Below are 14637 nucleotides of genomic sequence, written 5' to 3'. Positions count from 1 at the left end.
CAATGAGGAAAACCATATTGAGTTGTGAATCGTGGCATTGAGCAACGACGTACTCAATTTCGTAAGTTGTTTCCTAATTTGATAATAAGAAATACAAGAGAAGTGAACCAAATGAAAGAGATTGAGTAGTTGTTAATGTTGAGCTCAACTATGTGAAGTATTATAACAGTGGTTGTGAATGGCAGGAAACTTTAGTAAATTTTTTGATATTGTTTGGAAATATTATGTTTGATAAGCATTACTTTTAAACCTATGAACTTACTAAGCTTCAATAAGCTTACTTGTGTGTGTTTGATATTTTTATGTAGATTGAATTGAAGAGAAGTTGGTAGATCGGATCAACACAACAAAGCACACTATCCAGATCAATTCCGGTAGTTTTTGTTTTATGTTTAAAGATTTATATGGAATGTATAGAGTTTAAATGAATTGAAGTAAAGATGTTATAAACTAGTTAACAATATTTTGTACTAAAATAGTTTTTGGTTAGTAGCAGTAGTTTGATTTTGAAAATTCACCATAAATTATGAAAATCTAATTAGAGGTTGAATAAAATATGAAATTAAAGCTTATTGAATCTAGTTTCACATAGAAGAAACGGTGTAAGCAAAAGAATTTCATATCAGGAGATATTTGAATTTTTGTGAGATAAGGTCAGAGTGATTTTGAGCTCCCATATTATAATTTGTAAAAATCATTAAAAATTTTACGAAAATAATTAGAAGTAATACTATATATTTATAGATTCTTTATTGAGTCTATTTTTAAGAGAAAAAACGGCATGGTTATTTTAATTCTGTACAGGGAGAAATTTGATTTGTAGTGCACAGGGGTCAGAGTAGCCAAACCTTGAAGCAGGGGAGACTTTAACTAATAAACTATACTAATTGGCCTGACCAAAAATTCTAGAAAAAAATTAGTAAGTATATATATAAGAGATTCGGGGAAAATTTATGGATTTGGATTTTAATTTTTGTAACTAGAGATATGATTTTTTTAGTGACTGTGACGCAGTTGGACAGCTTGTCTAGAAAGTATGATATAAATTGTCTGAACTTGTTTAAGTGCTCAAATAAGTTTAGTAATGCCTCGTGCTCGACTCCGGCGACGGTCTCGGGTAAGGGGATGTTATAAATATAGAGAAAAAATCAAAGAAATAATCGAATATTAACCAATGAGAGAGACAATACCTAGGGAAGAATCCACCTAGAATTCACCTATTAATATGAATTTTAATTAAACGATTTATTCACTTGGTATCTTAATCCGTAGAAATCTCTAAATTATGTTAGCATCTTTTTTTAGAGAAAGAACAATTAACTCTAGGTTGATTAATTGAAATATCTTTCTAATCAAAACCCCTATTATCGCATTAACTCGATCTATGGATTCCCTTATTAGATTTGACTCTAATCCAGTAGATTTATGTCGTCCTATTTTTAGGATTGCATGCAACTCTACTCAATTATGCTAGATCTACTCTTAAATAGAGACTTTTTCTCCACTGAATTAAGCACATTAAACATGATTTAATATCCCGAAAATACTAAAATAAGAAATTAGCACACATAATTAAGAACAAGAATTAAGTATTTATCATGTAAATCAGAAATCAAATAATAAGATTCATTATAGGTTTCATCTTCCTTACATATCTAGGGAATTAGTTCATAATCGTAAATAGAAACATCTCAAAGTTAGAAAAACCACAAGAAATAATAAAAACTTATAAAAAGTTCAGAAGAAATTAAAAAGAGGTCTTCAATCTTGATAGAGATCCACTTCCGAGTTGATTCCGTTGGTGTTCTTCGAGTGTTTTCTTTGATCTTCTCTGATGGCCCCCTTATGTCTTCTTCTAATTGGTATTTATAGACTTTAGAATGCTCAGAAAGCCTAAAATTTATGTTCTTTCGCGTGTTTGGGAAGTAAGGTGTGAAATCGACATGGGTTGGCAAATGGGCGTGTGTCCAGCCCGTGTGGAAAGGCTTAAGCCGTGTGGATCCTAGAAACAATTATTTTTGTAAAATTTTGGCTCGTTTTTCCTCCTTTCGCTTCCAAAAGCTCTTCTAAGTGTAGAAACATGAATTTAATGGATAATGAGCATCAAATTCACTAATTTGCTTAATTAATCATCCAAAAATCCATTAAGAATAGGATTAAAAGATATTAGTTTTATAGCTTATCAGGAGGTTCAAACCTGTTTTAAAAGTAAGTCAACATGACACTTGAAGCACTCCACACTCGTCTGAGATCAAGTCAAACGACCCTTGGATAAAAATCAAATTGGAGAGAAGAATCAGAGGATAGTTTTCTTTGTATTTAAGAAATTTGCAGAGATTGTAACTTTCTTTTCAAAGTTATTAATAAATTTGATTCTAAACTTTCAAGTGAACTTTCGATTCAAAATTTGTGTGTACAATGTTATTAATAAACATTTTCAAGTCAGCCTAAATGAAGTTGTTTTGTATGGAAATAGAGAAAATATTAATATATTTACATTAACATTCTAAGGACTGAAGAGATTGTTATAAATACATATAATTTTTTTTCAATATAGTAAAACGTGTGTTATTATGCATACCTTACTATTTGTTGCTAGGAAGTTAAGGCTTAAAAGTGTATCCTGTTCTATTGGAGTTGTTGGCTGCCAAAACCTTTGTATTCTTATCTTGCCTGAAAATGAAGGATTGCACAATTTAAGACTAGGGGTGAGCGTTCGATCGAATCAAATCGAATCGAATAAAAAAATTTCAAGTTAATCGAGTTGACGAATCATATTTTATCATCCTAATTTGATTTGAAATTTTCTCGAATCGAGTCGAGTGAGATGTAATTCGAATAGAATCGAATCGAATATATTTGTTTAAGTTAAATTTTAAAAAATAATTTTGGGTCCTTGTAAACACTATCACCTATCATAATAAAATTTGTCCACTTTAATCAAATTTTTTATTAACTTTTATCACCTCATAATTTATTTATTAATCTTTTATATACGGGTTAGCTTCTTTGCTTGCTTAGTTGTTTCAATTATCTTTAGATTCTTGTCACCATGCATTTTGGAGTTAAAAAATATATTAAATGTAAAAATGTGATTTTTTTAATAAAAGTTATTTTAAAGATAAAATATGAAATTGATACCAATATAAAATTTTAACACGAATATTTTATGGCATAATTAATAATTCAATTTTAATATAAATATTCAATATGACTAAACAATTCAATAATATAAATAATATAAAATGTGAAATTTAATTTAATAATATAAATAGTATATATAAATAAAATTATTACTATTTATGTTTAGTGATTTTTTTGGATAATTTTGATTTTTTATTTGAGAGTAAAAGGTGAGAAGTAAAAGTTTAGGGGGAAATAAAAAGTTATGGGGAATAAAAGTTTGAGGGAAAGTAAATGGGGGGAGTAAAATTTTGGAGGGAAAATATTTAAAAAAATTTGGGGGGTGGGTTTGGGGTAGATAGGAGGTGGGATGGGAAAGGAGTAAAAGTTTTAGAAGGAAAGTGGGAGGGAATAAAAATTTTGGGGAAAAATAAAAAGTTTTAAGTGTTTTTGGGAGTAAAATTTTGAGAAAAAAATAAATGGGAGAGTAAAATAAGTAAATGGAAGAGTAAAATTTTGGTGGGAAATGGATTTTGGGTAGATTGGGGGCTTGAGATAGGAGCGGAGTAAAAGTTTTGAGAGAAAAGTAAAAAGGTTTGGAAGTTTAGGGTAAAAATGTAAAAATTATAGTTTGATATTCGTATTATTCGAATTCAAAAACTCAACACGATTCGAACTCGAAATTCAAAAAAAATCGAGTTGCCTCGAAAAACTCGATTCGTTTAACTCAAAATTCGAGTTTTTTTCGATTCTTTCGAGTCAAATCGAGTTTTGCTCACCCCTATTTAAGACCACTAACATATTGAAAGTTCAAATTTCAATTTTTTCATAAAATTGATCGGGATTTTTCTCTAACTTGTAGTTATGAATTAATCAAATGCAAAATGCATCTAAATATAAAATGTTATTAATGGAAGTTGAGAATAAACTAATTTTTGTAGCAATCGACAAGTTCATGTCATGGAGAAGAACCCAAAAGTCGTTTCTAGAGAAAGCCGCCTTTCGATCCGTTTCAACTGAAGAAAGGACGTTCAAACCTGTTTCAAAAGAAAATCAACATGACACTTGAAGCACTCCACACTCGTCTAAGATCTAGTCAAATGACCTTTGGATAAAAGTCAAATCGGAGAGAAGAATCAAATGATATTTTTCTTTGTATTTAAGAAATTTGTAGAGATTGTAGTTTTCTTTTCAAAGTTATCAATAAATTTGGTTTTAAACTTGCAAGTGAACTTTCAACTCAAAATTTGTGTGTACAATGTTATTAATAAACGTTCAAGTCAACGTGAATGAAGTTGTTTTGTATGGCAATAGAAAAAATATTCATATACTTACATTAACATTCTAAGGATTGAAGAGATTGTTATAAAATACATATAATTTTTTTTCAATATAGTAAAACATGTGTTAGTATGCATACCTTAGTATTTGTTGCTAGGAAGTCAAGGCTTAAAAGTGTATCTTGTTCTATTGGAGTTGTGGGCTGCCAAAACCTTTATATTCTTATCTTGCCTGACAATGAAGGATTGCACAATTTGAAATCACTAATGTATTGAAAGTTCAAATTTCAATTTTTGCATAAAATTAATCGACATTTTTCACTAACTTGTAGTTATGAGCTAATTAAATGAGAAATGCATCTAAATAAAAATGTTATTAATGGAAGTTGAGAATGAACAAATTTTTGTAACAACCGACAACTTCATGCTATGGAGAAGAACCCAAGAGTCTTTTCTGAAGAAAACTGCCTTTCAATCTGTTTCAAATGAAGACAGGAGGTTTAAACCTGTTTCAAAAGCAAGTAAACATGACACTTGAAGCACTCCGCACTAGTCTAAGATCAAGTCAAACGACCATTGGATAAAAGTTAAATCGGAGAGAAGAATCAAAGGATATTTTTCTTTGTATTTAAGAAATTTGTATAGATTGTAACTTTCTTTTCAAAGTTATCAATAAATTTGGCTCTAAATTTTCAAGTGAACTTTCGACTCAAAATTTGTTTGTACAATGTTTTTAATAAACATTTTCAAGTCAACTTGAATGAAGTTGTTTTGTATGGCAATAGAAAAAATATTCATATACTTACATTAACATTCTAAGGACTAAAGAGATTGTTATAAATACATATTATTATTTTTCAATATAGTAAAACATATGTTAGTATGCATATCTTAGTATTTGTTGCTAGAAAGTCAAGGCTTAAAAGTGTATCTTGTTCTATTGGAGTTGTTGGCTGCCAAAACCTTTGTATTCTTATCTTGCCTGACAATGAAGGATTGTACAATTTGAGATCACTAACGATTGAAAGTTCAAATTTTAATTTTTGCATAAAAATAATCGGCATTTTCCATTAACTTGTAGTTATGAACTAGTTAAATAAGAAATGCATCTAAATATAAAATGTTATTAATGGAAGTTGAGAATAAACTAACTTTTGTAACAATCGAATACTACATGCTATGGAGTAAGAAAGCCACCTTTTGATCCGTTTCAACTGAAGAAATGAGGTTCAAACCTGTTTCAAAAGCAAGTCAACATGACACTTGAAGCATTCCACGCTTGTCTGAGATCAAGTCAAATTGGAGAGAAGAATCTAAGGATATATATATATATTTGTATTTAAGAAATTTGTAGAGATTGTAACTTTCTTTTTCAAAGTTATCAATAAATTTGGCTCTAAACTTTCAAGTAAACTTTCGACTCAAAATTTGTGTGTACAATGTTATTAATAAACATTTTCAAGTCAACTTGAACGAAGTTGTTTTGTATGGAAATAGAAAAAAATATTCATATACTTACACTAACATTCTAAGGACTGAATAGATTGTTATAAATACATATAATTTAATTTTTTTCAATATAGTAAAACATGTGTTAGTATGAATACCTTAGTATTTGTTGCTAGGAAGTCAAGGCTTAAAAGTGTATCTTGTTCTATTGGAGTTGTTGGCTGCCAAAACCTTTGTATTCTTATCTTGCCTGACAATGAAGGATTGCACAATTTGGGATTACTAACATATTGAAAGTTCAAATTTCAATTTTTGTATAAAATTAATCGGCATTTTTCACTAACTTGTAGTTATGAACCGATGAAATGAGAAATGCATCTAAATATAAAATGTTATTAATGGAAGTTGAGAATAAACTAACTTTTGTAACAACTGACAACTGCATGCTATGGAGAAGAACCCAAAAGTTGTTTCTAAAGAAAGCTGTTGTTCGATCTGTTTCAACTGAAGAAAAGAGGTTCAAACTTGTTTTAAAAGCAAGTCAAGATGACACTTGAAGCACTCCACACTCGTCTAAGATCAAGTCAAACGACCCTTAGATAAAAGTCAAATCAGAGAGAAAATCAAAGGATATTTTTCTTTATATTTAAAAAATTTTCAGAGATTGTAACTTTCTTTTCAAACTTACCAATAAATTTGGCTCTAAACTTTCAAGTGAACTTTCGACTTAAAATATGTGTGTACAATGTTATTAATAAACATTTTCAAGTCAACTTGAATAGAAAAATATTCATATACTTACATTAACATTATAAGGATTGAAGAGATTGTTATAAATACATATAATTTTTTTCAATATAGTAAAACGTGTGTTAGTATGCATGCCTTAGTATTTGTTGCTAAGAAGTCAAGGCTTAAATGTGTATCTTGTTCTATTGGAGTTGTTGGCTGCCAAAATCTTTGTATTCTTATCTTTCCTGACAATGACGGATTTCACAATTTGAGATCACTAAGTATTGAAAGTTCAAATTTATATTTTTGCATAAAATTAATCGACATTTTTCACTAACTTGTAGTTATGAACTAATTAAATGAGAAATGTATCCAAATATAAAATGTTATTACTGGAAGTTGAGAATAAATTAACTTTTGTAACAATTGACAACTTCATTGGAATGAATAACCCACAAATCAATAAACATGCATAGTAATTGTGACTCTAACTTATAAATTGTGAGCTCTAATCCATCTTGCACCTTATGTTTGTCTATCATTTAAAACTTCAATTCCAATTCAAGGATACATATATCATATTTGAAACATAATTAGGAAGTACAATTTCTCATTTTCATTACTTAGTGTTGTAGGCAACAGATTACATACTAATATCATATAAGAAATGCAACATAAATCAAGATCACATGTAAAATTTGTTAACACCTAAAGCTTCAATTTCAATTCAAGGATACATGCACTAGATGAGTATTGGAAACACAAGCAACAAGTACAATCTTTATTTTCTATTAGTTAGTCTCATAGATAATGGATTACATGCTATTAAAAATGTCATAGAAATACAACATAAAGTCTGCCAACATTTATATATTACCTAACGAGTAAATTTATTGCAATTTTCACGAAATAGTAATTTAGACCTCTTGGCTAAAAAATTTTCTATTTCTTAACAACATGAGTATTTGATAGTTTTGTAACAAAGAGATCCATGCAACATAAAGTTTGCCAACATTTCTTTAATACCCAACGAGTAAAATTTACTACAATATTCATGAAATAGTTTCAAAGAGAGTCACTTCCTCAAGCTTTCGACAATGTAAGATGCATAAAGCCCTACAATTTCCATTTTCAGATTTTTAAGAGCATGAAATGAACCTATTCGCCAAATGTAAAAGTGAATTTCTAATTACTATGAATTTGAAATACGACTATGCAAAAAAATCCAATGGAAAGATAATTTATTAAGTTACTTCCTATCCTTTTTAGGCCAATTTATATAAGTTGAATTGGAATGAAAATTTCCAATGGAACCCCAAAAGATTACACTTACCTTAACTGACTGCACTCGTGACTGAAATAATATTCGGTGTAACACGCTTCTTATTCGCTTCCATCTACAAATCAGATAGGGAAAGTACATCAGTATTTAAAATATTTTCTTATACTCAATTCGTGGGAATTATATGTATAGCAAAATAGTGTTACCAAAGAAAAATATGAAATCTATTTAAAAACCTGTAGATTGTATCTCCACACAAGGAATGGAGGCTATTAAGGGCCAATATTCTCCTTTCTCTCTCGAGCATTGGTCTTTTAGAAGTGAGCAGTTGCTGATACAAAGTCTTCCAAGTGTTGTAGGCAACCCTTCCCTTGGCAAGCTTCGAAGCTTAGGACAATCGACAACTTCGAGTTCTTCGAGCGATGGCAAGTTTAGAAGCCCTATGGAAAGGGATTCTAGATTATTGAGTTTTGCGATATATATCGAAACTAGAGTTGTGGGAAGCAAACACTTTTCATCTGGAAAAGAAACCAAATCTGGTCCACCAACAATGCTCAAGTCTTTAAGAGAGGTTGAGGTATGTAAGTTCCAATTTGATATTGGTTCCTTGAGTTGTTCACAATCCCAAATCTCAAGTGACAATAGATTAGGGGGCAAACCCCCTTTAGGGAAAGAAACAATACATGGGCAATCACAAATTGTTAAATACAGAAGAGAAGTGAGATTTAATATCTGATGAGGTAGAGACTTGAGATTTGCACAATTACTGATATTCAAAGTTCTCAAGTTGGGGAGAAACAAATCAATCTCTGGGAAGTATTTCAGATATTGACAATTGCTTATGATCAACTCCATCAGACACTTAAGATTGTTTAAAGAATCTGGTAAGTTTATCAGAGTTGGACAGTTCCAGATATCAATGTATTCAAGTGATGCATTATTGGGCAGTATCCTATCTGAAAGGGGCTCTAGTTGTAAGCATTCCCAAATCTTAAGCATTTTAAGGCTAGTTGGTAATCTACCATGTGGAAAACGAACAAGAGAAGGGCAACTGATGATCTCCAAATTCTCTAGACAAAATGTATTTTTGTTGTTATCAGCTTGCATCAGTCCATCAGGTAGAGAACATAGGCAAATGCAATCTTGGATTTTTAACCTTTTCAATGTGGAAGGTAATCTCCCTCTTGGAAAGCTTGTGAGAGAAGGACATTCTTCTATTTCCAAATCTTCAATAAGGCAATCGGTAAGTTCACCCTGCTTCATTATCCAACAAGGAAGGTTCTTAAGCCGTGGAAAATCTCTGAGTTGAAGTCGTTTAAGTTTAGGACAAAAACCTATCTCCGGAAAGGATACAAGTTCCGAGCATGATTCAATACGCAAATGCTCGAGTGACGCAAGGCAATGTAGCTCGTTAGGCTCTAATTCTAGTTCATTTCCTGCAAGTGAGAAAGATACACATTAAACATAGGTTAAGGATTTGTTTACCGTTGAGTTTCAAAAGTGTATCTCAAGCCAAACCAACTTTTTAAGTCAAAAACATTAGTAAACATGTAATTTTTTAAACCTAACCAACTTTTCAAGTAACCAAAAAAAAAAACCTAAAAATTATAACTTTTCAAAAGCCAATTTGGGTGACAAATCATAAAATTCTCCTTCATTTATATTAACTATAAAAGATAAATACAGATACACTTTTAGGGGCTAGCATGTGCCCCGACCCCCTTAAAATTAAAAATTACTATTTAGGCTCTCTAAATCTTTTTAAAATTTTAAATTAGTGAAAGTAAGATTATACTTTAGCCCCCTAAAATTATAAAGATATAGACTATAAAAAAATTAAAATTTCTTTCAACCCCTAAAAAATTATTCTAGTTTCACCCCTGAATAGATACGACTTATATAGTCAAATTAAACTTTATAAATAATTTATTTTAATTAAAAAAGCATTTAAAATTTATATTTCATTTACCACAATATTAATAATGAGTTACCCTAAATTATTTTATTCTATTAAAACTAAAATAATAATAACTTGACATTGTGCTAATAATAACACGTGAAAATGGTGATACTTTACTTTACATTTGAGTAAATTATTTTTATATTTTATTACAATATTGTAATATTAATGAATTTAAGCATTATTTAAATGATATTTTTACTTTATTAGATTATGTCTAAATTGAACATTTTATTTTTGAAAAGCACATCCTAACAGCAATAAAGACTTGATTTTAAATTGGGTTTTTAAGTCAGAGGAAAAAAATAAAATTTTTAGCTTTTTGTTGTCTGGAAAAGTGATTTTCTAATGAAATTACCTTTTGCTCCTCTCTAATTCTTATATTTTACAACATCATATTTAAAATAAATAATTTATCTTCCTAAATAACACTTATGAACATCAATGGTAAACAACAAAATTTTCAAAAACATTTGTTGAAGATACTTTTAAAAACAATTTTCAATCTCAAGCTCAAAATCACTTTCAACATAAATGATAAACTAGCTAATTGAAATGCACAATAGAAACAACATTTTTAAATTCAGTACCTTTTTGCCATAAGGCTGTCAATCCAATGCAGTTGGAAAGGATAAGATGCTTAAGTGCTCCCGGAAACTGTTCAAACACATTGGGAAGACATGTAAGGTCTGGCACACGCTTGATTCTCAGTGTAGTTAGAGATGTAAGGTCAACCATGCTTCTTGGAACCATCTTATTGCAATCTTCAATACTTAGGTCAAGAAGAGATGGGAGGCTCATAACTGAATAAGCCATATTAGGGCACCCTTTGATATTAAGTTTCACCAGAGAAGGTAGGTATCTGGGTAGTTTCTGATACAACTTTGGACAATTATGAATCATAAGCTCACGCAGATTAGGGAATTCTCTGTCTTCTTCATCAGGTCTGTTATTAGGATAGCACCAGTACTCCCAATTCGACATATTTTGAAACTGTAGCACTTCCAGAACTGGGAAAGGTTTTGAAGAAGGTAAATTGTCTCCAAAAAACTCAAAATCCAATCTTTTGACTCCATTCATGCCTGTTATTGACAGCTTCTTGAGTGAGGGTAGTCTCCCAAGTGCTGGAAGGGACATGACATTTCTACAGTTTGAGAGGTTTATATCTGCAATATTAGCCATTGAGGAACCACCTAACCAAGATGGAAACTTTGTACCACCATAGCAAGCAACTCTAACTTTGTTAATGTCTTGATGAGGTTGTAGCATGTTGAAAACAGGTAATCCATTTTCGCCATCTCGATGATCAAAGGATTCATGGCCCCATTGCAAATCCAGCCCCTCAAGCTTTTTCTTATCCTTCAGAACATAATCCCTAGCTTCTCCAGTATCAACCACATTTTCCAGTCCAATAATGGAAATCTCCTTTCGCAAATGCGACAAGCCCTTCAATTCTTTGATGCCAGAGCCGCTATCCCTTTGAACGATGAATTTGGACAAGACCTTCAGATTTTTCAGGTTACCAATCTGCATCGGCATCTCTTTTAAACTATGAGTATCAGTAAGATCAAGAACACAAAGATCGATCAGATTCTCAATAGCTTGAGGCAGCTTTGTGAGGTTCTTGCACCCATGCAGTATCAATGTTTGTAAGTTTAAAAGAGATCCCACAGATTCAGGCAATGATTTAATGCTGGTTCGAGATAAATTCAAGTACCGTAAGTGTATCAAATCACCTATGCGATGCGGTAGCTCATCAATGCAATAACCATTGAGACTCAAGACTCTTAGGCAGCCTAACTTTGGCACAAACTGTTGTAAGACAGTATTGCTTAAAAAGGAACTTGCTGCCATGGGCAACATATGAATTGGTAATGCTACCAATGTTCTTAAACTGGTCATTTGAGACAACATTTCGAATCGTTTCGAAACATCATACTGGTGACGAAGGAATGAAAAATGACGAGAGCTTTCGAGTTTAACTCCATCGTTTAATTTGTCTCCATTGTTGAAGAAGCATATTTCTTTGGAAACAAATTGAGCTAGATCATTTATAAGGTCATGCATCGCATACCTGTTTTTGTTAATAGTTGATTGTTGGAAAAAAGATCTCGACCATAAGTCACGAAAATATTCAATTCCTATGTCTTCCATTTGCTTCTTCCTTTTCGTGTGGTGCAAGAAACCCTCTGCCTTCCACAAACGAATCAGCTCCTCCTTGTCAAATTCATAATCCTTTGGAAATATGGCACAATAAGAAAAACAACGCTTGAGATGGGAAGGAAGGTGATGATAGCTCAATAGCAAAGCTGGAAGAATGCTGTTTCCTTTTTCAGGCAAATCCCAAATCTTACTATTCATTATGTCTTCCCACTCATCAGGGTTCCTTTTAGTACGAAGGAGTCCTCCCAGGGTCTTAGCCGCCAATGGCAAGCCGCTGCACTTCTTTACTATTTCCTCACCGAAGGGTTTTAGGTTTGGGTGCCCTTCAAAATCTGAACCGCCAAGAGCATGCCTAGTGAACAACGAGAGACAATCTTTGTCTGCGAGTTCCCTTAGATGATAAGTTCCACAAGGAGCCATTATTGATGCAGTATCTACATTTCGAGTTGTCACAAGAATTTTGCTTCCCGCTGCCCCTGCAATAAAAGGCTTACATAAGGCCTCCCATTGTTCATAGTTCTCATTCCAAACATCGTCTAAAACAAGAAGAAACTTCTTCCCAGACAACTTCTCCTTTAGGCTTACTTGGAGTAAGTTTAGATCCTTTGAATTCCAACTCGCGGAAGTAATAGCTTCAAGCATTATGGCCGTCAACCTAATAACATCAAATTCCTCAGAGACACAAACCCAGATTTTCAAATCGAAAGAGCTTTCAACTTTGATATCATTGTACACCAACTGAGCCAGTGTGGTTTTACCCACTCCTGGCATACCCCAAATGCAGGCCACACCGATATCACCAAAGCCCTCATCACCATCATTCATCAGGATATCAAGAATGACCTCTTTATCTTTTTCCCTTCCGTAGACACGAGATTCAACGAGAGAACTGGTTCTCAGCCTCTCTGTCACTCTTTCACGCCTTCCTCTATCGTTCTCTACTAAACTCAAATCATTCTTTAAGGCAACGGCCGCTTCCAGTCTAGCAGTAAGCTTCTTTATTTTAGACTCCACTTTGGTGCTGAACTTAAGAGTTGAAGGATTAAAATTTACACAGCAAGCTGGCATATATTTCCTCATCATCTTGTGGGTGGAGGAAGAAGGACCTGCGTCTTCCTTCATTTGGCGGCGCCGAGCTTCATAGGCAAGCTCATCGATGATATCTTCGGCGTCATAAGCAATGTCTCTTAGATCTCGTAGCCACAGTTTGACGAAGCCGCTTGTGGATTGTTTTTCCTCAGCATCTTCCAGGCAAGCATTGATTTTGAGCAGCAAATTTTCCCACTTCTTGAGCTCGGATAAAATCTTCTCCTTCCGAGCAAATTTGTTGAAGTGGGCGGAGGAGACGTGGTCCGACAAGTAATGAAACATCTCAGACACGACCGCCTCTACCAAGGAGGAAGCAATAGCTTCCATCAAGGAGAAAAAAAAAAAAAAAGTGCCACGGAAACCGGTAAAATGAAGGAAGCTTTTTTTGACCTGGCATGGAAACCATTACCTTGAATTGACCCCTTCGTTTTATACATTAATCTCCGGCAACCTTGTCCTTTAAGTAGATTGACTAAAAAGCAAGATTTTATTAATATTATACCATGCTTCATTGCTTATCATACCAACCATTCTTTGTTTAAAATAAAATTTAGGGATAATATTGGATAATAAAAAAGTTAAACAAACACTCTTTTTCTTTTATATATTCTCCATCATGTAGATAAGAAACTTTAAAGTATTCTGGAATCTGGATGCTCTACAAACACGTATAGCTTACAGATCTCATCCTGGTTTCCAAAATTATGCCAACGGAAGGAAATGATATGAAAAATGACTTGTTTAGTAGTGTTTTTTTGGTTTTACAACTACTTTTGAAAGACTGAAATTTTTGAACTTAAAAAAAGAGAAGTCCTAAACATAATACTTTCATCCGATTTTTTATAAAAATAACTTAAAAAATTAATTAATTACATAAATAACTTATTTTTTAATTAAACACGTAAATCACCTAAAATTTACACTAAAAATTAGTGGAGTAAAAGAGTTTGGCGCTACCAACTTGCCACGTCAGTAACCAGAAAAAAAATCAATTTATTAGTAGAGCCATATAGAATGGCGCCACTTATATAAATATTAGAGAAATACTACAATTTTAAAAAATATGGGGACTTTAAAAAAATCATTTTCTTGTAGAGCCAATTAATTTAACGCCACCAGATTCGCCTGACACACCCACCTTGTTACTTCCTTTGTTTTTTTTTTTAACTTTTGTCCTATTCTTTTTTTTTTTACTTTTTTTAAGTTTTGTCTTTATTCTTATTTATTTTATTTATTATTAATTTTAAAAAATTTGAAATGTATATTTGAAATGTTTTATAATATATATTTTTTAAAATTTTAAATATATTTTTTAATAATATAAAACATTTAAATATTTTAAAGATATGACCTTTCAAATTTATTATTAGTTTCATAATATTTTAAATATTTTTTAATTTTAAATATTTTTTAATTTGTTTCATAATATTTTAAATTATGATCTTTAAATTATTTAAAATATATTATTTTTAAAGATATAACCTTTCAAATTTATTATTTGTTTTATAATATTTTAAATATATATTTTAAATATTTTTTAAATTTTAAATATAATTTTT

General features: G+C 31.5%; 1 protein-coding gene across 18 annotated transcripts; it reads right to left on the bottom strand.

Moving 5' to 3' along the window:
- Positions 1 to 1574: 1574 nt before the first annotated feature.
- Positions 1575 to 13781, bottom strand: LOC107950701 (putative disease resistance RPP13-like protein 1). Of its 18 annotated transcripts, none has more exons than XR_005900096.1 (8): positions 10417 to 13780; positions 8103 to 9302; positions 7918 to 7981; positions 6011 to 6102; positions 4544 to 5686; positions 2582 to 2673; positions 2198 to 2266; positions 1575 to 2066 (listed from the first exon to the last, which is right to left on the bottom strand). XR_005900096.1 is itself a non-coding variant. In XM_016885652.2 (3 exons), exons 1-3 carry the CDS (start codon positions 13403 to 13405, stop codon positions 7968 to 7970), a joined length of 4203 nt encoding a protein of 1400 aa, XP_016741141.2. In that variant the 5' UTR covers positions 13406 to 13780; the 3' UTR covers positions 7282 to 7967. The 18 variants fall into 18 exon arrangements, 1 of the variants encoding a protein (XP_016741141.2); XR_005900097.1 differs by having other exon boundaries at positions 1676 to 2063; XR_005900094.1 differs by lacking the exons at positions 1575 to 2066; positions 2198 to 2266; positions 2582 to 2673 and adding exons at positions 3842 to 4160; positions 6274 to 6356 and having other exon boundaries at positions 4544 to 4635; positions 5601 to 5686; positions 10417 to 13781.
- Between the last annotated feature and the right edge of the window lie 856 nt (positions 13782 to 14637).

The sequence above is a fragment of the Gossypium hirsutum genome, chromosome A08 (assembly GCF_007990345.1).
Source record: "Gossypium hirsutum isolate 1008001.06 chromosome A08, Gossypium_hirsutum_v2.1, whole genome shotgun sequence".
Classification (NCBI taxonomy): domain Eukaryota; kingdom Viridiplantae; phylum Streptophyta; class Magnoliopsida; order Malvales; family Malvaceae; genus Gossypium; species Gossypium hirsutum.
The sequence above is the reverse complement of the archived record's forward strand: the minus strand, read 5'-3'. Positions and strand labels throughout refer to the sequence as shown.

Bases quoted from the DNA above. Each gene is read 5' to 3' on its own strand.
- LOC107950701 (XM_016885652.2), bottom strand. From the start codon at position 13,405: ATGGAAGCTATTGCTTCCTCCTTGGTAGAGGCGGTCGTGTCTGAGATG. The intron at 9,303-10,416 runs GTACTGAATTTA...TCTCACTTGCAG, and splicing joins GACAGCCTTATGGCAAAAAG to GAAATGAACTAGAATTAGAG.